Source organism: Hemitrygon akajei, chromosome 10 (assembly GCF_048418815.1).
Source record: "Hemitrygon akajei chromosome 10, sHemAka1.3, whole genome shotgun sequence".
Lineage (NCBI taxonomy): Eukaryota > Metazoa > Chordata > Chondrichthyes > Myliobatiformes > Dasyatidae > Hemitrygon > Hemitrygon akajei.
Genome location: NC_133133.1, coordinates 146,649,534 through 146,675,144, shown reverse-complemented (window position 1 = coordinate 146,675,144; position 25,611 = coordinate 146,649,534). Strand labels below are relative to the sequence as shown.

At 41.0% G+C, this 25,611-nt stretch overlaps 1 protein-coding gene across 5 annotated transcripts in view; it reads left to right on the top strand.

Annotated features, from left to right (window-relative positions):
* cacna2d4a (calcium channel, voltage-dependent, alpha 2/delta subunit 4a) overlaps nt 1–25,611 on the top strand; it is a 370,881-nt gene that overhangs the window by 297,295 nt on the left and 47,975 nt on the right. For 3 of the 5 annotated variants that reach the window (XR_012100619.1, XM_073059274.1, XM_073059276.1), the window contains exons 33-36: nt 1,783–1,835; nt 4,501–4,556; nt 5,236–5,256; nt 7,481–7,598. Coding sequence is in view for 3 of the 5 variants with exons in the window: in XM_073059274.1 (XP_072915375.1) it covers nt 1,783–1,835; nt 4,501–4,556; nt 5,236–5,256; nt 7,481–7,598 (248 nt within the window). In the remaining 2 variants the exon portion in view is untranslated. Of the gene's footprint in view, nt 1–1,782; nt 1,836–4,500; nt 4,557–5,235; nt 5,257–7,480; nt 7,599–25,611 lie in introns of those variants that run through there. The other 2 variants (XM_073059275.1, XR_012100620.1) reach the window with 2 other exon arrangements.

The following is a 25,611-nucleotide window of genomic DNA, read 5'->3' as shown; positions in this document are numbered from 1 at the left end:
CTCTATCTGGCACCAACAATCATTTCATGGTCAAAGTCACTTAGTTCACATTTCTCACCATTCTGACGTTGGTCTGAATAGCAGCTGAACCTATTGACCTTGTCCTCATGCTTTTATACATTGAGTAGCTGCCACAAGATTGTCTGCATTAACAAGCGGTGGGGGGGGTTGGTACAGGTGTACCTAATAAAGTGGGCACTAAGTGTAATTCCCAAATGACAGTGGCTCATTTAGAGAACATCAGGATATAATCCTTCTGTGAGTTCCTGCAATCTAACAAATGCTGTGCTGTTCATCATGGCCTATCCAGTGAAGTCATGAAATTTCTTTCAACAATAGCTTGTTGTGTGGAGATTATCACAGACTTCATGAGCATCTGCAAACTTGATCACAAAACCATCAAAAACATCATCTAGATTATTGACATATAACTTGAAAAGCAGCGGTCCCAACACCGATCCTTACGGAACATCACTAGTCACCAACAGTCAACCAGAAAAGGCTAGTCTTCTTTCCACTCTTTGCCTCCTGTCAGCCAGACAATCTTCTATCCTTCCTGTAACACCATGGGCTCCAATCTTGTCTCCAAGTAAACAACATCCACTGACTCTCCTTTGTCTATTCTGCCAGTTATTTCCTCAAAGAATTCTAACAGAATTGTCTGGCAAGATTTCCCTGAAAGAACCCATGCTGACTTTGGCCTCACACACAAAACACTGGTGGAATGCAACAGGCCAGGCAGCATCTATAGGAAGAAGCATTGTCAACGTTTTGGGCTGAGACCCTTCATCAGGACTAACTGAAAGAAAAGATAGTAAGAGATTTTAAAGTAAGATGGGGAGGGGGAAATCTGAAATGATGGGAGAAGACAGGAGGGGTTGGGGTGAAGCTAAGAGCTGGAAAGGTGATTGGCAAAAGGGATACAGAGCTGGAGAAGGGAAAGGATCATGGGACGGGAGGTCTAGGGAGCAAGAAAGGGGGAAGGGAGCACCAGAGGGAGATGGAGAACAGGCGAAGAGTGATGGGCAGAGAGAGAAAAAGAAGGAGGGGGGGAAATGAATAAAGCAGGGATGGGGTAAGAATCATCTAACTTCCGTTAATGCCCCTCCTCCCCATCTTACCCCATCCCTGCTTTATTCATTCCCCCTCCTTTTTTTTCTCTCTTCCATCCCATGATCCTTTCCCTTCTCCAGCTCTGTATCCCTTTTGCCAATCACCTTTCTGGCTCTCAGCTTCACCCCACCCCCTCCGGTCTTCTCCTATCATTTCGCATTTTCCCCTCCCCCTCCTACTTTCAAATCTCTTACTATCTTTCCTTTCAGTTAGACCTGATGAAGGGTCTCGGCCCGAAACGTCGACAGTGCTTCTCCTTATAGATGCTGCCTGGCCTGCTGGGTTCCACCAGCATTTTGTGTGTGTTGCTTGAACTTCCAGCATCTGCAGATTTCCTCGTGTTCGCTGACTTTGGCCTATTTTATTATGTGCCTCCTTGTACCCTGAAACTTCATCCTTACTTTGGACTCCAATGTCTTCCCAACCACTGAAGTCAGGCTAACTGGCCTATAACTGGTTTATGCCTGCCTTCTTAAAAGGTGGAGCGATATTCACAATGTTCCAGTCCTCCGGATCTGTAAAATCAGCAGATTTTACTCGATAATTATTACACTTTCATTCATACTTCCTCCATAATTTATTTACACTACTTTTTATATTTAAAGCAATTTTGTAGACGGATGAAATTGTTTAATAGCAATCTAATTTGTCCTTTGGTTCTCTCTTCAGCCCTTATACATTTTTCTTGCTGCTCTGAAATGGTTCCTGAACAACTTATTCATGTATGTACACAATATACTAGAACCAAATGTGGGTGTGGGATATCTTTCAGATTTGGCTGCCTCTGTTATGCACTCAATTTTATTAAAATATAAAACAATCTCTACAGATTGAAAAGGGACCCTGTTTTCATGAATTATTTGTCAAACATTTGTAATTTGTAAACCGAACCTGTAACCATACTATAATGTGAACTCTGTAAGGCATGGCATTATATTGGTTTTATTTGATGCTACAATGAGTATAATAATAAACATTTCTTTCAATTTTTCTTCTGCCCATGCACCAAACATTATCAAATATTTTATTAATATTCCAGTGTTCTGTATAAATTTTTGTTGCTTTACATAGCAGCGTCCTCACTCAGAGATGTTTGTAAGAATACAAGTGCATGAAATGCTACTTAATGTGCAGCAGGTTCTCGAATAAGTTCCTGGTAGATTTAATAAGGCCAGCAGACCTGTGAAAGTTTTCACTTTGTTGATTGCATTACAGCACAGGAAATGGCACTCCATATTACGTGTGCAGAACAAGCCAAATGCTGTGTGCAGGTCAGGCATAAGTTATTACACCTGGAAGCTGATACCCACTTATTTTGTCCAAAAATAAAATTAACAGAGGTGCTGTTGTGGCACTTGATCATCAGACTACATACTGTTAAGGAACTTTGAGCTGCTTATTTTAAAGTTTTTTGTTTATCCTGTCACTCATCAGCCCGTAAGCTCCCACAAGCTTACGTTATGGGTGGCAAGGTAGCATAGTAGCTAATGTAATGCTATTACAGTGCCAGCGAGCCAGGTTCAATTCTCACCGCTGCCTGTAAGGAGTTTGTACGTTCTCCCTGTGGCGCTCCAGCGTCCTCCCACATTCCATAGAAGTGCAGGTTAGTAGGTTAATTGGGCACATGGGTGTAATTGGGTGCTGTGGGCTTATTGGGCCAGGCCCCGTTACTGTGCTGTGCCTCTAAATAAATAAATAATCAAGTAAGATGAGCAGGTGTTAAAAGGAAGAGAGAAAAAAACTGCCATCCTAATTCAGTGTAGCCCACATGCAAGTCCACACTAAAAATGCCTCCAGGTCAATTGAGGATGGACGGTAACCAATTACTTTCCAATGTTGCCCACATTTCTAACATAAAAATGTAAACAGATATTGAAGTGAAAAGATAAGCGTAATATCTGTAGTTAAGTCCATGTTAGTGAAATGAGATCTGGGCTGGTGGTGCTCATGGTATTGTTTGAAGACAGCAGCCATTCCTAAAATGCACATAAACGTGAGTAAAATGAAGTTTTATCACCTCTGATTATTCCTTTGAGTCAGAGTTGTTGTAGATCCCATCTCACAGCTTTCTCCCCATTTATGGTAATGAGGATTAGGATACCAATTGCTTCTTCAAAGCATTTAATACCTGTTTCAGGCAAGTGCTCTGGACGTTTGGGAATTACTGGCTACCATAAGAACACCTGCAGAAGACAGCAAGGAATTACAGTTGGAAATTGTCCCATGACTCTAAGATTTTGCCCTAAAATAGGTGGAAAAAAACAATCAATTTGCAGCAATTTTCAAAATGGTGAATAGGGGAAAATGTAAAGGTGGATTAGTAGAAGGTTGCTTGATGGTGGCCCATGACCATGAAACACTTCCTCTTTAAGTAAATGACTTACCATTCTTACATACGTGCAGACAAGTGAATCACTGGAACATAAGAAAATCACTGCCTCAGATTCAAGATTGTTTAATGCCATTTCCAGTGCACAAGTGTAAAAGAGAACAAGATAAATGTTACTCCAGATCTCATGCAGCACAAAAATACACATTAAGATAAACACAATAATAATAATAATAATAATAAATACAGTGAAAATAAATACATAGCTAGCTTTTATACATAGATTGATGGTTATGTCCATAAAGTGACACTAGGCTGTGCATAAGATGACTGACAGGAAATAATACAGTAGTGGTGGAGGTGTTGATCAGCCTTACTGCTTGGAGAAAGTAACTGTTTTTTGAGTTTGGTGGTCCCAGGTAGTTCCTCCCTGATGGGAATAGGACAAACAATCCATGAGCAGGGTGGGCGAGATCCTTCATGATGATGGCCCTTTTCCTGCACTTTCTGTATCTACGTCCCTGATGGTGGGTAGGCTGGGGCCAGTGATGTGTTGGGTAGTTTTGACTACCCGTTGTAGAGCTTTTCTGTCCGGTACTGTGCAGTTTCCTTACCAAGCAGTGATGCAGCTTGTCAGGATGCTCTCAACTGCACATCTGTAGAATGACGTCAGTATGGATGTACAAAGTCCAGCTCCCTTCAGCTTCCTCAGAACATAGAAGCATTGTTGAGTTTTCTTGACTGTGTAGGATGTGTTCTGGGACCATGAGAGGTTGTGTGTGATATGAAATCCCAGAAACTTGAAACTGTTTGTTGGCTCTTATAAGAAATGGGTAGATTCTGTCAAACTAAATAAAGGGAATTGTGTTTGGTTTTTTTAAAAAAAAAAGAGGAAGCCCAGAATCTTTATATTATTTCTATCAAGCATGCATTGTTGGTTTTCGTTGAGATGCAGTGGAAATTGTCTGTTGAGCACTGTACTGGCATTTTAACTTAAGGTTGCTGGTTATTTGTGAAATATCTTCTCAAGACCACTAATATCTCTTTAAATTTTACAGATTTTTGGTTGAATTCCAGCTTTGTAGCCTGTGGAATGTAGATGATGTAGTAAATGGTAAGTAAAAATTGTTTGTTTCTATGAGGTTATGAAACCATTTTATGTACTCTATCTTTGTAAACATTGTAACTTACTGAGCTCTTATTTTCAATGTAATTGCAGCAGCCAGACTGTTACCGATATTATGGTTCTTTTGTTCATCTAATTTATTTTTTAAGATGCCAATGAAAAGTCTTTTTAATCATTTAGCAATCATCAAGCCTTTGTCAGGATTCCAGGCACAACATACAGTAAAGCGATCCCATCAATTGTCAATGAAAATGTGAAGATGCTGACAATTAGAGTGTTCTCAATTCTGTCTAAAGGAGGTTACTGAAGTAAAAGAGCCCTGCAAAAAAGAGAAAAGGGATAGAGTGAAATAGATTTAATAGCATAGTTTTCAAGGAAGATAGGAATCACAGAAAATTGGAACCAAATCTCAATGTTCAATATTTGCTATTTAACATATTTCTAGAAAAAGATCTAAAAAGCTGACAAAGCTGAATAATACATAGACATAATCCTTCTTCAGGTTTCTGACTGGCAAATATTTTATCATTCTAATTCTAATTCTGTTGTCTTTGGTTCTTTCATCCACTTCCTCCATGAATCATTATCATCTCCTTTGCTACTCATCATGTGACTGTGATCATCATATGAATTGTTGCATTCCCTTTTCAACCTGTCATGTGACCAGCCAAGTCAGTGTTCCATTTTGGTAAGTGACTGTACATTTAACCTCTCCAATGTCATCTGCATCCATAGTTCATTGCAATAACTAATCATGCTTTTCTCATTTAGAAATCAATCAAATTCGATTTAGATTACATGCATGTGGAAAGCATAATTATTATTGTGTTAAAGACTTACAATGTGCTTCTGCAACAGAATAACAATGACTAAATCAGGTCTTATCAATCTCAGCTACTTGTTGCATCCAATTTATTTATTTATTTATCTTTTGATGGTGTGGATAGTGAGGAAAACTCATCTAAAGCTGCAGCAGCATTTAGATCAGATGTAAAGTTGGGCAGCTGAATTTAATTCAGACAAGCCTGGCGTGATGCATTCTGGGAAGTCATTTTTGGAAGTCACGACATAACTATAAATGATTAGGCATTTAAGGATGTTCATGAACGGAGGGTCCTGTGATTTTAATCCATTGTTCCCTGAATGTGGCAAAACAGGTAGATGTGGTGGAGAAGAAGGTGCAGAGGATGATTAAGTTCAGAGATCAATGCAATGAAACTAATAGTTGGGACATTATATTGCAAATAACAATGGTTTGCCCCCAGTTCAGTTACTGTACACAGTTCTGAATGCCACACGATAGGAAAGATTTGATTGTGTTGAAGAGAGAACAGAGGATATTCACCATATATGATGGGCTGTGCTTATTTGTCCTAGAATGAAGGAGGCTAAGGGCTGACCTGATAGACAAATATAAGAGGCATAGATATGGTAATCAGAATCTAATTCCATTTCCCTGTCAATGTCAATAACAGCATCGATTTAAGGCCGTAGGAAGTAGTTTTAAATGGAATTTGAGGGGAATGTTCTTCGTTACACAGACAGTGGTTGATAGCTGAAACTAACTGCCAGAGGAAGTGGTGGAGTCAGATGTAATGACTATTTGAAAAGCCACTTGGGCAGGTGCTTAAATAGATAGGCAGGGCATGAAGGATCAGGACCTAATGTAGGAGAATGCAAGTAGTGTTGCCAGCCGAAAAGGTTGGCATAGACATGGCACGGCAAAGGTCCCAAATCCTGTGCCATTTATCTCTAAGACTCTTGACTTTATGTTATTGAGAGAACATTAAATCACAAGGAAAGGAGCATGAAGAGTTAACATTTTACAAGGCTCAGATCTAATTCCAACCCTCTGATTTTTGAGGTCACTGAGTTTTTAGGGAGCCGGGTAGAAAAGCAGACCACTGAGTTAATTAGTTAATTAGAAAAAGCTTTTAAGAATGTTGCCATTTTTAATTGATTCATGGGATGAGGGCTTTGTAGACTGAATCAACACTTAGTTGCCCATGCCCATAATGTGATGCTGAGTTGCTTATCTGAACTGCTGCAGTATTGAGTGTGGATATACCCACAATGCTGTCAGCGAGAGCTCCAGGGTTGTGAATCAGCAACGATGAAGGAACTTGCGATATTTCAAGATCAGAACGTTGCACGGCGTGGAAGCAACTTCTGGTAGTGTACTAATCTTTTGCTGGCCTTGTCCTTCTAACTGGTAGAGGTCGCAGGTTTGTAAGGTGTTGTCTAAGGAGTCTTAGTGAGTTGCTGCAGTACATCCTGTAGGTGGTACAAACTAATGCTACTGTGCATCAAGAGTGGAGTGAGTGAATGGTAGTTGATGGAGTGCCCATCAAGAAGAGTGTTGCCATGTCCTGCATGGTCTTGAGCTTCTTGTGTGTTGTTGAAACTACACTCATCCAAGCAAGTGATGAGCACGCAAAAGCTTGGTTTCCCAAATTTAGTGAAATTCAGCTTGTGAAAGGAGAAGGGAAGAGCCAGATCCACAAAGTATGTTTATAATACATTTGTGGAGATGAAATACAACTGTTTCCTCCAGGGTTAAGAACTTTCCTTCTTTACTGACCCATGATCCTCCCTCCTCCCACTTCTATCTAAATGCCCTACCACATCTCCGGTTCACCAACTACTTTGCCAGCCCTGCAACTGAGTCTAAAGTTAGGTCCATTATCTCTAATATTCCCTTTCCCCACTCTCTTCCTCGTCTATTACTGAACTCCTCAATTCTGCTTCGTCCATTAGTATTTGACCTATGACCTGCTGATAATACTCATTGTCCAAACACACCCATGAATGACTGTAAACATTGGTTCCTCTGAATTTCCAACCACATTTGACTTTTAAAATATCTTGATCGTAATTTCATCTGGTAGTTTATGCTGCTTTAACTATCACAGGTCACAAGCATCGGAAATTGGAAGTCTTTCAGCCCTGCAACACGGAGTACCCCACATTTGTGTATGATTCCACGATCAAAGAAACCAATGGATTTATTGAATGTGGTGACTGTCAGAAGTAAGAATGTTTTTATTATCTTGTGTACTTGGACTGCAGCTTAATATGGCACAAGCAAAAATAGAATAGACACTTAAAAATATACAATGATTAGATTATTTGAAAAATAACATACAAAATCTGTAATTCTCTTCTATTACCCTTGCTGCCAATATATTAGTTCTTTCACTTCTGTGATTCACACTACAACAAAATTGCCTGGAAATTATACCGAAGGCACGTTAAAACCACAACACCAAGGAGTAGAGTTAGGTCTTTAGGCCTATCTAGTCTGCTCTACCCTTTGATCCCGGCCAGATACTTTTTCCAGCTCAACCCCATTCTCCTGCCTTCTCTCGTAACCTTTGAAGTCCTTACTAATAAAGAACCCATCAACCTCCACTTTAAATATACCCAATGGCTTGATCTCCACCATTGCCTGTGGCAATGAATTCCACAAATTCACCACCGAAGAAATTCCTCCTCCAAATCTGTCTGCAGACTCCCTGTTTCCTCAGCACTAGCTGCTCCTTCACCTATATAAAGCACCGGTGAGACTTTATAAACCATTAGTGAGGCCTCGCTTGGAGTATTATGAGCAGCTTTGAGCTCCTTATCTTAGAAAGGATGTGCTGAAACTGGAGAGGGTTCAAAAGAGTTTCATGAAAATGATTCCAGGATTGAATGGTTTGTCATATGACGAGCATTTGATGGCTCTGGGCCTGTATTCACTAGAATTCAGAAGAATGAGGGGTGACCTCGTTGAAACCTATCAAATGGTGAAAGACCTTGATAGAGTGGAAGTGGAGAGGATGTTTCCTATGGTGGGAGAGTCTAAGACCAGAGGACACAGCCTCAGAATAGAGGGATGTCCTTTTAGAACAGAGATGAGGAGGAATTTCTTAAGCCAGAAAGTGGTGAATCTATGGAATTCTTTGCCATAGGCAGCTGTGGAGGCCAAGTCTTTATGTATATTTAAGGCAGAGGTTGATAGATTCTTGAATAGTGAGGGTATAAGGTTTATGGGAAGAAGGCAAGAGATTGGAGCTGAGAGAAAAGTTGGACCAGCCAAGATGAAATGGCAGTGCTGACTCAATGGGACAATTGACTTAATTCTGCTCTTATATCTTGTGGTCTATCTCTGTGTCATTCGTAAACTTGGCCACATATCTATCAATTTTATCATCCAGATGATTACCATAGAAAGTGAGAAGTAGTGGACCAACACCAACCCCTGAGAAAAACCATTCATCACCAGCCACTAACTAGAAAAGGCCCATTGTATTCCTACTATTTGCCTTTTTCTATCCATGCTATTATCTTTCTGGTAACACCATATGTTCCTATGTTAGTACCCTCATGTAGGACCTTGAAAAAGGCCTTCTAAAAATCCAACTAAATGGCATCCACTGACTCTCATTTGTCTATCTTTCTGTTATTTTCTCCAAAAAAAAAACCCAACAGATGTGTCAGGTATTATTCCCCCTTACAAAAAACACACTGACTTTAACCTATTTTATCATGTGCTTCCATGTACTCTAAAACCTCAATTCTAATAATTTACTCTAAAATCTTACCAATCACTGAAGTCAGACTAACTGCCTAAACATTCTTGTCTTTTGCCTCCCTCTTTCTTAAGAGTGTAATGACAACTGTGATGGTCCAGTCCCCTGTAACCATTCCTGACTCTAGTGGATTCTTAAAAGATTACTACCAATGCTTCCATAATCTCTTTCAGAACCCTGTAGTGTTATCCATCCAGTCCAGGTGATTTATCCACTTTCACCAGGAGATTTCAGCTTCCTGAGTATCTTTTACTTAATAATTGCAACTACACTCACTTCTGCCACTCTGACTCTCAAATTTCAGGCATGTTGCTGGTGTCTTACACAGGGAAGCCTGACGCAAAATATTTATTCAGTTTTCTGCCATTTCTCTGTCCTCCATTACAGCTTCTCTGGCATCATTTTCCAGTGGTCTGATGTCAACCCTTGTCTGTCTTTTACTCTTTATAAATCTGAATAACCTTTTGCTATCTTCTTTTATATTATTGGATTGTTGGCCAGGTTACTTTCATATTTCATCTTTTCTCTCCTTATTGCTTTTTAGTTTCCTTGCATTGGTTTTTAAAAACTTCCCAATCCTCTAGCTTCCCACTATTTTTTGTAATATTGTATGTCCTCTCATTTGCTTTTACACTGTCTTTCACTTCCCTCATCAGCTATAGTTGCCTCATCATCCCTTTAGAATTCTTTTTTGTGGTGAACCTACCCAGCATCTACCAAATTACCCCAGAAACTCCTGAAATTGCTGCTCAGCCATCATCCCTGTTAGGATATCAAATCCTCTGTAGCCAGCTTCATTCAACTGTAACAATGAAACATCCGGTTTTAGTTTCTCTCTGTCAAACTACACGGTGAATTCTATCATATTATCATCACTACCTCCAAAGGATTCCTTTACCTTAAACTCCCAAATCAAATCTGGTTCATTGCACTACTCCAAATCCAGAACTGCCTTTTCCCCAGTGGGCTCAATCACAAGCTGCTCTAAAAAGCCATTTTGTAGGCATTTTGCAACTTCTTTCATTTGGGATCCAACAGCAAACTGATATCCCCAGTATGCCAGCATTTAGAAGATCCCCATGATTACCATAACACTGCCTTGCTTACGTGCCTTTTCTATCTCCTGTTGTAATATTTACCCAACATCACTATTTGGAGACCTTGTAAATAACTCCCATCACGCGTTTTGAACCTTGCAGTTTCTTAACTCTGCTCATCGAAGTTACTCCACACCTCTGCCCTCCATCACCCCTCATCCCTCCACCTGTCTTTTTGAAAGGATGTGTATCCTTGGATATTTAGCTCCCAGCTGTAATCTTCTTCAGCCACAACACTGTGATGTCTACAGCTGCCAATTTCCATCTGTGCTGTAAGCTCATCTTGTTTTGTATACCGAGTGCGTTCAAGTACAGTAGTAGTGCGATCACATGAGTTGAGTATGATGTTCTCCTAAGGGGTGGTCAATTGGTGGGTCTTCAAGCGGCTGCAGAAGCTGATCTGGGATCCACATATTAATTCGGGAATTAGGATGGATTCCCTTAATGGAGAATGCCTGTGCGTGACTTTGTTTAATGTGGGGAGGCTGATGCAAGAGCAGCCACCACATGGTTCTTGTCAGATAAGGGTCAGATTGGAACGCAACACAACTGGGGAACCTTCATAGGTGATCCTGCCAGGAGCTAAGCACCAGATTGCTAAACTACGGACAGCATCGCTCTCAAGATCACAGGAAATCATAAGCCTCTCCATCACAACATGGTGATGATCCTTGGAGAAGGCATTCAAATATAACAGCTTAAGTCCTGCATTGGCTGCCCCTCTTTAAATTGGTCTCCAGGTTGGATGAAATTAAATTCTTATCCATTTCTAAACTTCTTGACTTACTGGAGACTTCACTCTCCTTCTCTTTTACTTTATGCATTCTTTTCCAATCTGCTGAATTCACTCCTGTGCTATTTAGATTCAAGCCTTACCCGCAGTCATAGTTATGTGACTCATCAGGATCCTGGTCCTCGCATGGTTCAGGTGGAGCCTGTCCCATGAAAACAGTTCCATCCTTCCCCAATGCTGGTGTCAATGCCCAGTGAATTCCCATGCTATCTGAAAGTGCCATGGCTGTTCAGTGCAAGGCTTCGCTGAAAATTTACTGTGGGTAAGATCAGGATAGCTAATAAAACAGGGATGTACACCTGAGCAACATACACAAATGCCAGAGGAACTCAGCAGGTCAGGCAGCATCTGTGGAAATGAATAAAGAGTCAGCTTTTCAGGGGGAGACCCTACATCAGGACTAGAAAGAACTGGGGAAGCCGTTAGACTAAGGCGGAGGGGGAGGGAGAGGAAGGAGTACAAGCTAGAAGGTGATAGGTGAAGCCAAGTGAATGAGTGTGGATGAGTAAGAAACTAGGCCAGAATAAGAAGCTGGGGGAAGGGAAAGGAGTAGATGCTAGAGGACAATAGGTGAAGCCAGGTGGGTGGGCGAGGTGACAAAGTAAGAAGCTGGGAGGTGACAGGTGGAAAAGATAAAGGGCTGGAGAAGAAGGAATTGGATATCAAAGGAGAATGGAACATGGGAGAAAGTGAAGGAGGAGAGGCACTGGAAGAGGTGATAGATAAATGAGAAGAGGTAAGAGGGGGGCCAGAGTGATGGATTGAAGAAGGGGGAAGGGCGAGAAGAAAAATTTACCTGAAATTGGAGGAATTGATGTTCATGCCATCTGGTCTGAGGCCAGCCAGATTGAATATGAGGTGTTGCTCCTTCAACCCCATGGTAATGGAGGAGGCAATGAACCAAAATGTTGGAACGGAATTGGAATTAAAATGGTTGGCCTCCAGGAAATTCCGCTTTTTGTGGATGGAGCGATGGTGCTGGGCAAAGCAGTCTCCCAATCTACATCACAGCTCACCGAAGTAGAGGAAGCAGCATTGGGAGCACTGGATACAGTAGACGCAGGTGTAGTGTAGCCTCATCTGAAAAGACTGTTTGAGGCCCTGAATGGAGGTGAGTGAGCAAGTGTAGCATTTCTTCCACTTGCAGGGAGGGAGATTAGTGAGGAGGGACGATCACTGTGGAGAGCGGGGGGGAGAGTAGCAGAAGTTGCAAAGAATAATGAGCTGAATGCAGAGGCTCATGAGGCGGTAGGTGAGGACAAGAGGCACTCTATTCCTGTTCAGGGGGTGGAAAAGTGGGGGTGATGGCAAATGCCTAGGAAATGGAGGAGGTACGGGTGAGGGCAGCATCAATGAGGAAGAAGGGAAACCCCGTTCTTTGAAGGAAATCTCTTAGGTCCTGGAATTGAAAGCCTTATCCTGTGAACGGATGCAGCGGTGACAAGAACTGAGAAAAGGGAATGGGATTTTCACAGAAGACAGAATGGGAAGTGGTATAGGCAAGGTAGCCCTGGGAGTCAGTAGGTTTATAAAAGATGTTGATAGACAGTCTGTCCCCTTAGATGGAGACAGAGAGATTGAGGGAGGGGAGAGAGATGTCAGAAATGGACCACGTTAATTTAAAGGCAGGCTGGAAATTGGAGACAAAGTTGATGAAATTGACAATCTTAGCATGGGTGCATGAAACAGCATCAATGCAGTTGGCAATGTAGTGCAGGAAGAGTTGAGGAGCATTACCAGGGGAGTCTTGGAACATGGACTGTTCCCATAGCCAACAAAAAGGTAGGCAGAGCTGGGGCCCATGCGGATGCCTGTGGCTACAGTTTGAGTCTAGAGAAAGTGGGAGGAGCTGAAAGAGAAGCTGTTGGGTGTGAGGGTCAGTTCTGCCAGGCATAAGAGGATGGTGGTGGATGGGAACTGGTCAGGTCTGTTATCAAGAAAGAAACAGAGAGCTTTAAGGCCTTCATGATGGGGATAGATGCATATAGTGACTGGATATCCATGGTGAAAATGAGGCAGTCAGAGCCAGGGAATTGAAAACTATTGAGGAGATTGAGAGCAAGTGAAATGTCACAATTGTAAATGGGAAGGGACTGAACCAAAGGGGATAAAATGGAGTCAAGGTATGCAGACATGAGATCAGTGGAGCAGAAGCAGATAGAAACAAGGACCTACCTGGACAGTCAAGTTTGTGAATCATGACTAGGAGGTAGAAATGAGCAGTGCGAGGTAAGGGAACTGTACGGTTGGTAGCTGTCTACCTTATCCAGTGCTCCTGATGCAGGTTTACGTTGGTGAGACCCAACATGGATTGGGGGAAATCACTTGTCGAGCACCTTCGCTCCATTTGCAAAAAGCAGGATTTCCCGGAGAACAATCATTTGAATTCCAATCTCCATTCCCATTCTGACACATTGATCCATGGCTTCCCATATTGCCACAGTGAGACCACTCTCAGGATGGAGGAACAGCACCTCATCCTTTTGTCTGGATAGCCTCCAAGCTGATGGCATGAGCATCAATGTCTCCAGCTTCTGGTAATTTTTCCCCCTTCCCCTCCCTTCTTCTTCAATTCCCAACTCTGCCTCCCTTACCTCCTCTCTTCTCCTCACTTACCAATCACCTCTCCCTGGTTCCTCTCCTCCTTCCCTTTCTCCCATGGTCCACTCTTCTCTCCTATCAGATTCATTCTTCTCCATCCCTTTACCTTTTCCACCTATCACCTCCCAGCTTCTTACTTCAACCCTATTAGCTTGTGCTCCTTTCCCTCCCCCAACCATCTTATTCTAACATTTTCCCCCTTCCTTTCCAGTCCTGAAGAAGGGTCTCAGCCCAAAATGTCAACTGTTTATTCATTTCCATAGATGCTGCCTGAACCTGCTATTTTCCTCCAGCATTTTGTGTGTGTTACTCTGGATTTCCAGCAACTCTAGAAACTCCTGTTTATCATATACTCCTTAAATGCACAAGGGCCTTTTGTCTGTTAGCACCAGCTGTTGTGGAGTTTATGGGGAAATTATTGGTGCTGAGATGATCAAGAGGTTAGAGGAAAGATGGGGGTACAGAGACTATTGGGTAGAGACAGTCAGAGAGGGTATCTGGAGTCACATGCATGTTATCTACATCTTGGCGTAATTTTCTGATAGTACACCAATTACCCAATCAGGCTTTTAATAAATAAAGTAGGCACAAAAACTTTGAGCCATGTTATTGAATTTATAGACCATGGTGCATATTTTCTTCCCATTTGATGTAATTATACTACACACTCCTTTCTTCTAAAGAGTAGACTTTAAGTACCATTGAATTAATTGATTTTATTGAAGCATTCTAACAAATGTCGAAGTGTTTCCTATTTACACCCATTTTCAAATTTTCAGTCAGATATGGTGATGATTTGATATAACACTCCAGCTTCAGTTTGTTGAAAAATGAGATGTAAATGAGTTCTCATGATGGCATCGAAACCATTTGTGCACCCGTGGTTTAAAAAAAACATAGAAAAACTGTAATCTTGGAAAATAAATCTTCTGCTTCTCTTCCTCTCTCATCCACAAACATAAAGACAAACACTTTCAAACTGCCTAACAGCCAGAAAACAGACAGGTCCAAGTTGTTTCTGCAGCTGTGAAGAATTCGGTGCACGGTCTCACACGTTCCATGCTTTGTATGTTTAGAGTCTGTTTACTTTCATTACTGACATCAAGTATGAGGGATGTAAGACAGTCCCCTCACATTCACCAACCTTTGGATTCATTCAAAGGATAGAAAGGTTTTAGAAGTGTGAAGCATCATGATGATAATGAATGAGCAGAATACTACAAAAAGTTTAAAGCAAAATTCATTATCATCGTACATACATATCACCACATACAACCTTGAGGATCTTTTTCCCACGGGCATACTCAGCAAGTCTATAGAACAGTAACTGTAAACAAGATCAATGAAAGAACAAGAGCATAGAAGACAACAAACCATGCAAATGCAAATATAAATAAATAGCAATAGATAATGAGAGCATGAAATAACAAAAAAAGAGTCCTTAAAGTGAGATCATTGGTTGTGCAAACACCAGAAATAGAATGGGTGTAGTTATTCTCTTTTGTTAAAGAGCCTGATGGTTGAGGGGTGGTGTGAGTCCGGAGGATCATGTACCTTCTTCCTGATGGCAGCAGCCAGAAAAGAGCATGGCCTAGGTACTGAGGATTATTTTTATTGATAATGAATGGGGAGAATAATCGCGAATAAGTACCGTAGATTCCGGACTACAGAGGGCACCTGATTAAAAGCCGCTGGCTCTAATTTTAGAAATAAAATCAATTTTTTACTTGTAAAGGCCGCACCGGATTTTCGGCCGCAGGTGTCCCACGTTGTAATATGAGATATTTACACAGAAAGATATTACACGTGAGGATTTTTTAACTTTTAATTAAATCCATATGGTAACAAAAACAAATACATATTGCAAATGCTTTTTTTCGAACTGTGCCCGTAACGCGGCTACTTTTAAATATATGTTGCGTATACTTCTTTACTGAACAACATTCCAATATCTCCTAACGACTGGTAAAAAATATATATACTGCAGCCTACCAGGAAAAGTTATTGATCGCCTTTAACTTAAAAGCAGCGTTTTCGCTCCGCCGCTCGACCCCCTCCTTTCCGTTTATCGCAAACGGCATTTTTCCCACAAGACACGGCGAAACCGGGTGTGATGTCATAGCATCCCGCGATGTAGTACAGAAAACAAATATAGTTAAAACTCTTCTAACTTTAACTAGAAAATGAATTACTAAGCGAAAATATTATAAACTAAATAACTGCCATAAGGCAGCACAATGCTTCGAGTGTTTTCCATGTTGATGAGGGTGAGTACAAATGACTGATTTACAATAATTTAATTGTGAAAGTGCGCTTGATTTATCGTACAATTTCATTGGACCTCTGTGAACTACTCATCAATTTTATTGGTCTACTGTTACAAGGCAAAATGTTTACGAGGCGGCATGAAAAAAAATAATGCATTAGCCGCTCCATATTAAAGGCCGCAAAGTTCAAAGCTGTTCAAAATGTGGGAAAAAAGTAGCGGCTTAAAATCCGGAATCTACGGTAAGTAGTACTGATTTAACAGGAAGGAGGATATACGTATATTTGTGATTTGGATTTATTGAAAGCTGGAAAAATATACCTGCCTTTTGTTGATGAAGTTGATGATAATACTGGAAACAGACAAATTTATCGGCATTGAACTGAGTTTTGTAGTTGTTGATACTGTTCTGTCACTGTGCTGTTAAATACAACACAGAAACAGGGCCCTTGGCCCAATTTATCCATACCAACAAGGTTGCATACATGAGCTAGTTTCACTTGCCTGCATTTGACTCCAGTTCCTCCAAAATTTACCCGTGCATGTACCTGACCAAATATCTTTTAAATGTTTCAATCATACCCAACTCTACCAATTCCTCTGATAGTTCATTCCCGAGACCCACCACACTCTATGTGAAAACCTTAACTCTTTATATCATTCCCCTCTCAACTTAATTCTATGTCCTCTATTTTTAGACTCCCCTATCTGGGAAAAAGACAGTGACCTAATCTGAGCCCATCATAATTTTATAAGGTCACCCCAAAATACTCATAATAAATATTACACTTCTGCAAGCTAACTTTTTAAAGCAAAGGCTAAAAGTAACAGCCTTTTAAGAATATAGCAGTAGCTTCTTTGAAAACTGTTAAGAATTAAACCACAACTTTTTTGTGAGCACAGGGGATTTTTTTAATTGACCTGAATCAAGCATGAGAGCAGAAAATATGGATTACAAAATGTAAGTCAATGTTGCGCTTATTGTATTTTTGCACAAATACATATATATGCACAGGTGCAATGAATAACTTACTATCATAGGTACACGGAGTCACGTAAGGAGTATTCACAATAAAAGCATCAATTAAACATCATTTTTACAAGAAAGAACATGGTCGTAGTTCTGCAGAATTGTAGTCATTATGTTTTAGCTGATTGGTTTAAGAACTGAATGGTTGCAGGGAAATAGCTGTTCTTGAAACTGGGAATATAATAATTCAGGCTTCTGTATTTCCTGCCTGATGGTAGCTGTAAGAAGATGGCATGTCCTGATGGTGGGTGCTGCCTTCTTGAGGCAGTGCCCCCTGTAGATATTACTGATGATGGGTAGGAATGTCCCTATGATGTATTAGAACATAAGATACAGGAGCTGAATTAGGGCTTTCGGCCCATTCGGCCTGCTCCACCTTCCATCTTGGCTAATTTATTATTTCTCTCAACCCCTGGTCTCCTGCCTTCTCCTATAACCTTTGATGCTCTGACTAATCAAGAACTTATCAACCTCCACTTTAAATATACCCACTTGACCTTCACAACTGTCTATGGCAATGAATTCCACAGATTCACCACCTTCTGACTAAAGGGATATCCTTCTATTCTGAGGCTGTCCCCTCTGGTCCTAAAATCTCCCACAATAGGAAATATCCTTTCCACGGCCTTTCGGTGTTCAATGGGTTTCAGTAATACCCCCCCCCCTTTATAAAGTCCGGCGAGTACAGGCACAGAGCCATCAAACACTCCTCGTATGTTAACCCTTTCATTCCCAAGATCATTCTCGTGAGTCTCCTCTGAACCCTCTCCAATGACAATACGTCCTTTCTTAAATAAGGGGCCCTAAGATGCTCACAATACTGCATGTGCAGTCTGACCATTGCCATATAAAGCCATAGCATTATGTCCTTACTTTTATATTCTAGTCCTCTGGAAATTTATGTTAATATTGCATTTGCCTTCTTTACCACCGACTCAGCCTGCAAGTTATTTGTTATTGGGCAGAGTCCACTACTGTCTTCAGGTTCCTGCACATTGGAATTGCAATACATTGGATCGTGAAGCAGCCAGTCAGGATTCTTTCTACAGTACATCTATAGGAGTTTGTTAGTGTTTGGTGACAAGTTCAATCTCCTTAACCGCTTAAGACAGTAAAAATGCCTATGTGTCCTCCTTGTGATTGTATCTATATGCTGGGCCAAGGGCAAGTCACTTCATATGTTAATATTCATGAATTTAAAGTTCGTGATTCTCTCCCCTGCCAATCCCCCAATGTAAACTAGCACACGTTCGTCCTCCTTCCCATTCCTGCAGTCAACAATCGGCTACTTATTTTTTCTGATTTGGAACAAGAGGTTTCTGTTGCAGCACCACTTAATGTCCAGTTTCACTCCTGTCTGCTAACTCATTAACACCCGTGATTCATCCAAGAACAGTAGTGTCATCAGCAAACTTCAGTATGGCTTTATGGCTGTGCTTAGCCACACAGTCATGTTTGTGTAGAAAATAGAGGAGGGGGCTAAGCATGTAGCCTTGAGATATGTCAATGGTCAGGGAAGAGGTGATCTTGTTACCAGTGCTCACTGATTGAAGTCTGATGATGAGAAAGTCAAGTATCCAGTAACAAAAGGCTTTACAGATGCTCAGGTCCTTCTGCAACAGCAAGAAAAGTAAAATCAGAAGAATGTCAGGACAAGGTCACAACCAAATTCTGTTCAAAGGCTTTCTTTAAAATGAACAGACGTGCTCAGCCCCATAGTTTTGATCTTCTCAGAAACTGATCCAGTATGTCACACTGGGTTTGGGTGAATCTGTGAGTTATTTGTGTGAGTGAGATGTATCTACAAATTGCCTGACATCTCTTACCTAATCTAGTGTATACCTGTGCCATGCATGTGCAAATCTGACCGTTAGAACGGTTTCCACAGGCGCTCCAAAGCTTACATCGTTTTCTATTTAACTTCAGATTTCAAGCATAGATAGATACTTTATTGAACCCAAAGGAAATTGCAGTGTCACAGTAGCATTACATGTGCACAGATATGCAAATGTACAAACACTAGAAGGGAAGTAAGAAAGAATAAAAAATAAGTTACCTCAAACAGTCTAACTGGAGGGGGTCATCACTTCCCTGGTTGATCATTAAAGAGGCTAATGGCCAAGGGTAAGAATAACCTCATATAGCACTCTTTGGAGTAGCGCAGTTGATTACTCTATTACTAAAAGTGCTTCTCTGTACAGCCAAGGTGAAATGCAGAGGGTGAGAAACATTGTCCAGAATTGCCAGGATTTTCCGTAGGGTCCTTTGTTCTTCCACAATCTCCAGCATATGCAGTTTGATAGAGCCAGCCTCTCTAATTGGTTCATTGAGCCTGTTGGCAAGACCCCACACAGAAGATTGCACTGGTGACAACATACTGGTAGAACATGTGAAGGAGAAGCCTGCATACTCCAAAGAACCTCTGTCTCCTCAGAAAGTAGAGGCAACTCCGGCCCTCTTGTACACAGTCTCTATATTGATGCTCCACTCAATTTTATCATCCAGCTGCACCCCCAGGTACTTGAAGGTCCTCACCATTAATAGTAACAGGAGCAATGCAAGCTTAGTCTTCTTAAAGCCCATCACCATCTCTTTTGTCTTACTGATGTTGAGCTGCAGATGATTCAGCTTGCACCATTTGACAAAGTCTTCCACCAGGGCCCTGTATTCATCCTCCCATCATACACCCGACTATTGCTGAGCCATCAGAGAATTAGTGCCGATGACATTATTTGGTATTGTATCTAAAGTCCAAAGTATACAGGGTAAACAGGAAGGGAGCCAATACAGTCCTCTGTGGGGCCCCAGTGCTGCTTATAGCCATGTCTGACACACAGCTCTGAAGCCGCACAAACTGTGTCTGCCAGTCAGGTAGTCCATTATCCAGGGTACAGTGGAAGTGCCAACCTGCATTGAATGGAGCTTTAGCCCCCAACAATGAGAACTGTATGGGATTGAAGGCACTTGAGAAATCAAAAAACATGAACCTTACAGTATATATAGTTTGCTTATTTTTTTTATTTATTTAGTTAGTTAGTCAGTCAGTTAGTTAGTTAGATGAGACTCTGGAAGTGAATTACGTATTTGTTTTGTTGGTAAATTTTGCAGTAAGATGGAAGTGCGCTTGGATGCCGTGGCCTCTCTGGGCCCAACCAAAGGTGCAGCAGTTCATCCTTTATGTCTTTTTTGTGTTTATAAGACACTATTGGACAAGTACAGCCGGTCTACCCTACCAGCGAGTTGCTCGATAGCAATGGAGCTGGATTTGTTGCATGCTGTATTGCAGCCCCCCCCCCCCCCCCCCAGGCAAGGAGGTGTCAGAGCTGAATTTAGTTAGAAGGATTACTTTTAGTAATGAAGCACGGTCCAACGTGTGGTGCAGGTGATTGCCTTGGCGCTTTTTGTCTGATCGCAAGGCTCTGTTGGACATCGGCAATGTAGAGTACTGCAAGCCCGATCCACTGGTTCACTGGTGACACAACACCAGGAGGGGAGCTGCGCTTGTTACGTGGGCCAGGCATTCGTGCCTCAGGGTCGCCTTTTGCAGGTGCCGGAGAAGAGGAACCAGAGCTGGGTGTGTGCTGGGTTAGGGGCTGCCCCTCCCATCAGTGCTGGACACCAGTGTTCGCTGGGTGGGAGACAAGTAGGACTCAGTCAGCCCGCAGCTACACTTACATGGGATGAGAACAGCTGAAGGCTTGTTCTTGCAGAAGTGTTGCCCATGACCCTCAGGGATTTGGGCTATTTTTTGTAATTGTATGTTCTTCTGTAATCATAATTACATGTCCTATATATGCCGTGTGCTGGGCGTGATTATTGGTGCTGTGGCTTGCACCTTGGCCCCAGAGGAACCCTGTTTAATTTGGCTATATTCATGTGTATGGCTGAATGTCAATTAAACTTGAACTTGAATTTGATTTGTGAGGATGAATATATATACTCAATCGCAGACGCTGCTGCAGATTCTGTGCTTAGTGCCAATAATGCAGGCACATATGAAGGGTTGTGTGCAAAAATTAAACAGATTCTCCCTAAGTAAGAGCAAAGAATAATTATCTAAAATAATTGATTTGTTTCTTTTAATGGCAGAGCTGCCCTAGACATAAATCCTCTTTGGAGCCTTTGTTTAATATTGATTGATGTTCCCCAGTGCCTGTAACCGGAGCCTGGAGGATTCATAGCCTTTTCTGTTTCCTGCTTTGATAGGCTTTCAGCAGACTTATCTTTATGTGAGCCTACTGCTCGAAACCTGGGTTGCACTGCCCCCTGTAGCAAAATATTATGGAACGGGAGACAAGCCACCTGAGCAACTATTTTCTCTGCAGCTGAACAGCAGTCTGTGGGGTTCATTAATAAAATGCACAACTGTCTCATTATAGTCAATCCTGGAAAACTTTCTCATGCTTTGAAATCATATTAAGTATAAGCTGATAATATGCAAAAATTGAACCAGGGTAAATATATATGTAGATTTTCAAAACTTTACAGCACAAGAATGATATTCATCTGACTTTATAATGCTGTTTTTTTTAGAGTAATCTGAAAGTTTTCTTGCTGCCTTTCTCCCTCCTGTATCTTCACTAGCTGTAAATATTTATCCATTCTTTCCATAAAAGGTACGATTTTCTTTGCCTCTACCTCTCTCTGCAAAAATGTATTCCTAAAGTAAACAAAATAGCCTTATTTCTATTCTCTGTCTCTTGGTGATATTTTCTGATTGATGATTCTTTCCTTCTGGCTTTGCAACCAGAGTTGTTCTGTTAAAACTTTTCTTCATTTTTAAAACCTTTGGGATGTGAGTGATTTTCACTCAATTTAGATTTTGGTTAGCTAGATCACTGGAGGAACTCAATGGATCAGGGCAGTATCTTTGAAGGGAAATGGACATGTCAACATTTTGTGTCAAGACACTTAGCCTGGACTGGAGAGAGGGGAGGTACTTAGTTTAAGTAGGTGAGGGAAGGGCTGGAGCAAGAGCTAGCCGAAGATGAGTAGATCCAGTTGAAGGAGACAACCAGATGAGTAGGAGGATAATGGGAATGATCTCACTTCTGCCCATCCACAAATGTGTCCCTAGACTTCCTGCATTCTGCTATAGTGTAAACGACCTACAGATTTATAACCAGGTTTGTGATATCACTGCGATAGTGGCAGTGAAGTCAGTGAAACACATGAGCAGCCTAGTGTTTGCTCTGTCCCAAAGATTTTGCAGTTATATGTTCTTATGATGTCACCACAAATGAATCTTATCATTGTGGTATTACTTTATTTACACTTTAAATTTAAAAAAATCTTTAAGGTGCAAAAGAATCAATACAACATTATGTTCCATACAAAATTTCAAATCATGTACATAAATGATGGTAAAACTAGATCTAGCTTTGACAGGTGGGTGCAAAACCTCCACCTGAGTTTGAGCAATATATGATTACCCCAAGTCTTTTTTCCAATAGTCATCAAAATTTCTACTCATGCTGTTCCATTTAATCCTTTGCTATGGACCTGAATTTCTATAATAAGTTATTTATGAAAAAATGATATCTGATAGAAGTTTCCTTCCCAATGTCATATTAATGATACTTCAATCTTTCCATTTCTTAGCTCTTTGACATTTAACATTGTCCATGTACAGGTGGGGCTTAGCTTTGAACATCTTCAAAAGTTAACTTAAATTTTCCACCACTGTGCCTTCTTTCCATCCAATGGTCTAATTTTATTTAAAAGTAATGTGAGAAGAACTATTCTGGTGAGATTGTTGGTAAATATGATGCAGTGTGAAGGGGATTTATCCTTGTCATACTGTATATAGGACCTTTCTGGTTTCCAACTAAAATACTGCTACCCATTTAGGATTTGAATCGTAGTCATGATATGATGAGATACCATGAGATACGCAATGTGCTGAGGGTCAGATCAGAATTATTCAGGTCTAGCGCCCAAGTAAAATACAAAAGGTCCAGGTACAGTCTCCAGAAAGCCACCTCACATGAAAAGTGGCAATTTCTGACCAAACTTGATTCACTGAAAGATGCTCGACAGCTCTTGACAGGTCTTGAATGCTATCACTTCTTACAAAGTGAAACCAAGCAATGCGCCTGACAGGAAGTCTTTACTCCTAGTTGAGCACAAAGCGTTTTATGCTCATTTTGACTGTCAAAAACATGGAATTCCCATATCCCTAATAACCCTGTGATCTTGGTCTCTGAGACTGACGTGAGAGCATCCTTCATGAGGGCAAACCAATGGAAATCACCTGGCCCAGACTGGCTACCTGACCAAGTACTAAAGACCTCTGCTGATCAACTGGCTGTAGTGTTCACTGGTGTATTTGCTTCAGCAGTCTGAGGTACCAATCTGCTTCAATTATATTGGTCCCTCAAAAAATGTGATAACCTGCCTCAATGACTATCATCTAGTAGCACTTACATCCACTGTGATGAAGTGCTTTGAGAGGTTGTCGATGAAACATATCAACTCCTGCCTGAGAAGCGACTTGGATCTGCCTACTGTCACGACATAGATGCCTTTTATTTGGCTCCTCAGTCAACCCTGGAATATCTCGAAAGCCAAGTTACATAAATCAGCTTGTTCTTCATTAACTACAGCTCAGTATTCAATGCTATTATCCCCTCAAAATTAATCAATAAGCTTCAAGACCTTTGCCTCAATGCCTCCTTGTGCAGTTGGATCCTCGATTTCTTCACTTGCAGACCCTAGTCAGTTTGGATTAGCAACAACATCTCCACAGTTTCCATCAGCACAGGTTGTGCGCTTAGCCCCCTGCTCTGCTTGCTTTATATTGATGACTGTGAGGCTGAGTACAGCTCTAACGCCATATTTAAGTTTGCTGACAATACCATTGTCATTGGCTGAATTGAAGGTGGTGACGAATCAGCATATAGGTGAAAATCTGGCTGAGTGGTGCCACAACAACAACCTCTAACTGAGTGTCAGCAAGACTAAGCAGCTAATTATTGACTTCAGGAGGGGGAAACTGGAAGTCCATGAGCCAGTTCTCGTCAGGGAATCAGTGGTGAGGAAGTTCAGCAACTTTAAATCCGTGGTGATATCATTACCGTGGATCTGTCCTGGGTCCAGCATGGCCTCAGAAAGCTTGGCATCACCTCTACTTTCTTAGAAGTTTGCAAATATTTGGCATGTCATCTAAAACTTTGACAAACCTCTATAGATAAGTAGTGGAGAGTATCTTGTCTGGCTGCATCACAGCCTGTCATAGAAACATCAATGCCCTTGAACAGAAAAGCCTACAAAAAAGTGGTGGATACAGCAGAGTCCATCGCCAGTAAAGCCTTCCCCACCACTGAGCACATCTACATGGAGTACCGTCGCAGGAATGCATCACCCATCATCGAGGACTCCCACCATCCAGGCAACACTCTCTCCTCCTTGCTGCTCTCAGGAGGAAGATTACAGGTGTCTCAGGGCCCACACCACCAGGATCAAGAGCAGTCATTACTCTTCAAGCAGCAGGCTCCTGAACCAGAGGGGATAACTTCACTCAACTTCACTAAACTGTTCCCACAACCTACAGACTCACTTACAAGTCTCTTCATTTCATGTTCTCAATATTTATTGCTTATTTATTATTATTATTTTCTTTTTTACTTTTTTGTATTTGCAGTTTATTGTCTTTTACACATTGATTATCCTTTCTGTTAGCAGTGGTCATTCATTAATTCTATTGTGTTTCTTGTATTTGCTGTGATTGCCTCCAGGAAAATTAGTCTCTGAGTTGTATGTGGTGACAGATATGTACCGTATTTTGATAATAAATTTACTTTGATCTTTGATGGCCTATGAGGGGATATAAAGTGTTAAGCTGCAGAGAAATGTTGAATAAACTTTGCTTGTGGTCCCTTGTCTATTGGATATTGTGAATTGATCAAAGCAGTTATAACGTTAAAAGAACCCAAACAAAGTTTTGAAAAGTCCAGGAAGAAATGAGGCAAAGCAGTTTGGGACTGTGCATTATTAAAACCTGTAATGTATTGCCTGAAAGAGTAGTGAAAACTGTTTGAACTGGGAAAGTGGACAACTCTTCACAGAATCTTAAAACACAATGGGACAAATGAATTCCCTATGCAAAGTAGTCTATGAGTTGTAAGGCTTCATAAAAAGAAATTATTTCCTGTAGTGAACAAATTAAAAATAAGGGGTCATTTACCTTAAGTGCTTGGACATTTGGGAGAAAAACCTGCATGTACATTTTCACAGAAACTCTTTCCCCAGATTGAAAAAGGAAGTTGGGGTGTAGGTGGCAGTGACAAAGCAATTCCAGTTCTAATGTACCAAGGCCATACAATTCAGAAGAACCAAGCTTCAATTCCTGGTGTGTTCTGATTAAACTGAAATTAATTATAGACTTACTATTACCCCACTGCGACAAGAAATAAATAATGCAGGGTTCCAGTTAGTGTTTTTACTCAGTTCTTATTGACTCCTATGTGGAAACTGGCCAGTTAATATTAAATTGAATTGAAATAAATTGAATTGAATTGACTTTTATTACTCGCATCCTTCACATATATGAGGAGTAAAAATCTTTGCATTTTGTCTCCATCAAAATGTGCAATGAGCAATTTATAGTAATTTGTAATAAATAGTAAGTACAACTGAACAGTCAAAATAACATAGAAATACCATTTTGTCAGTGTGAATTAA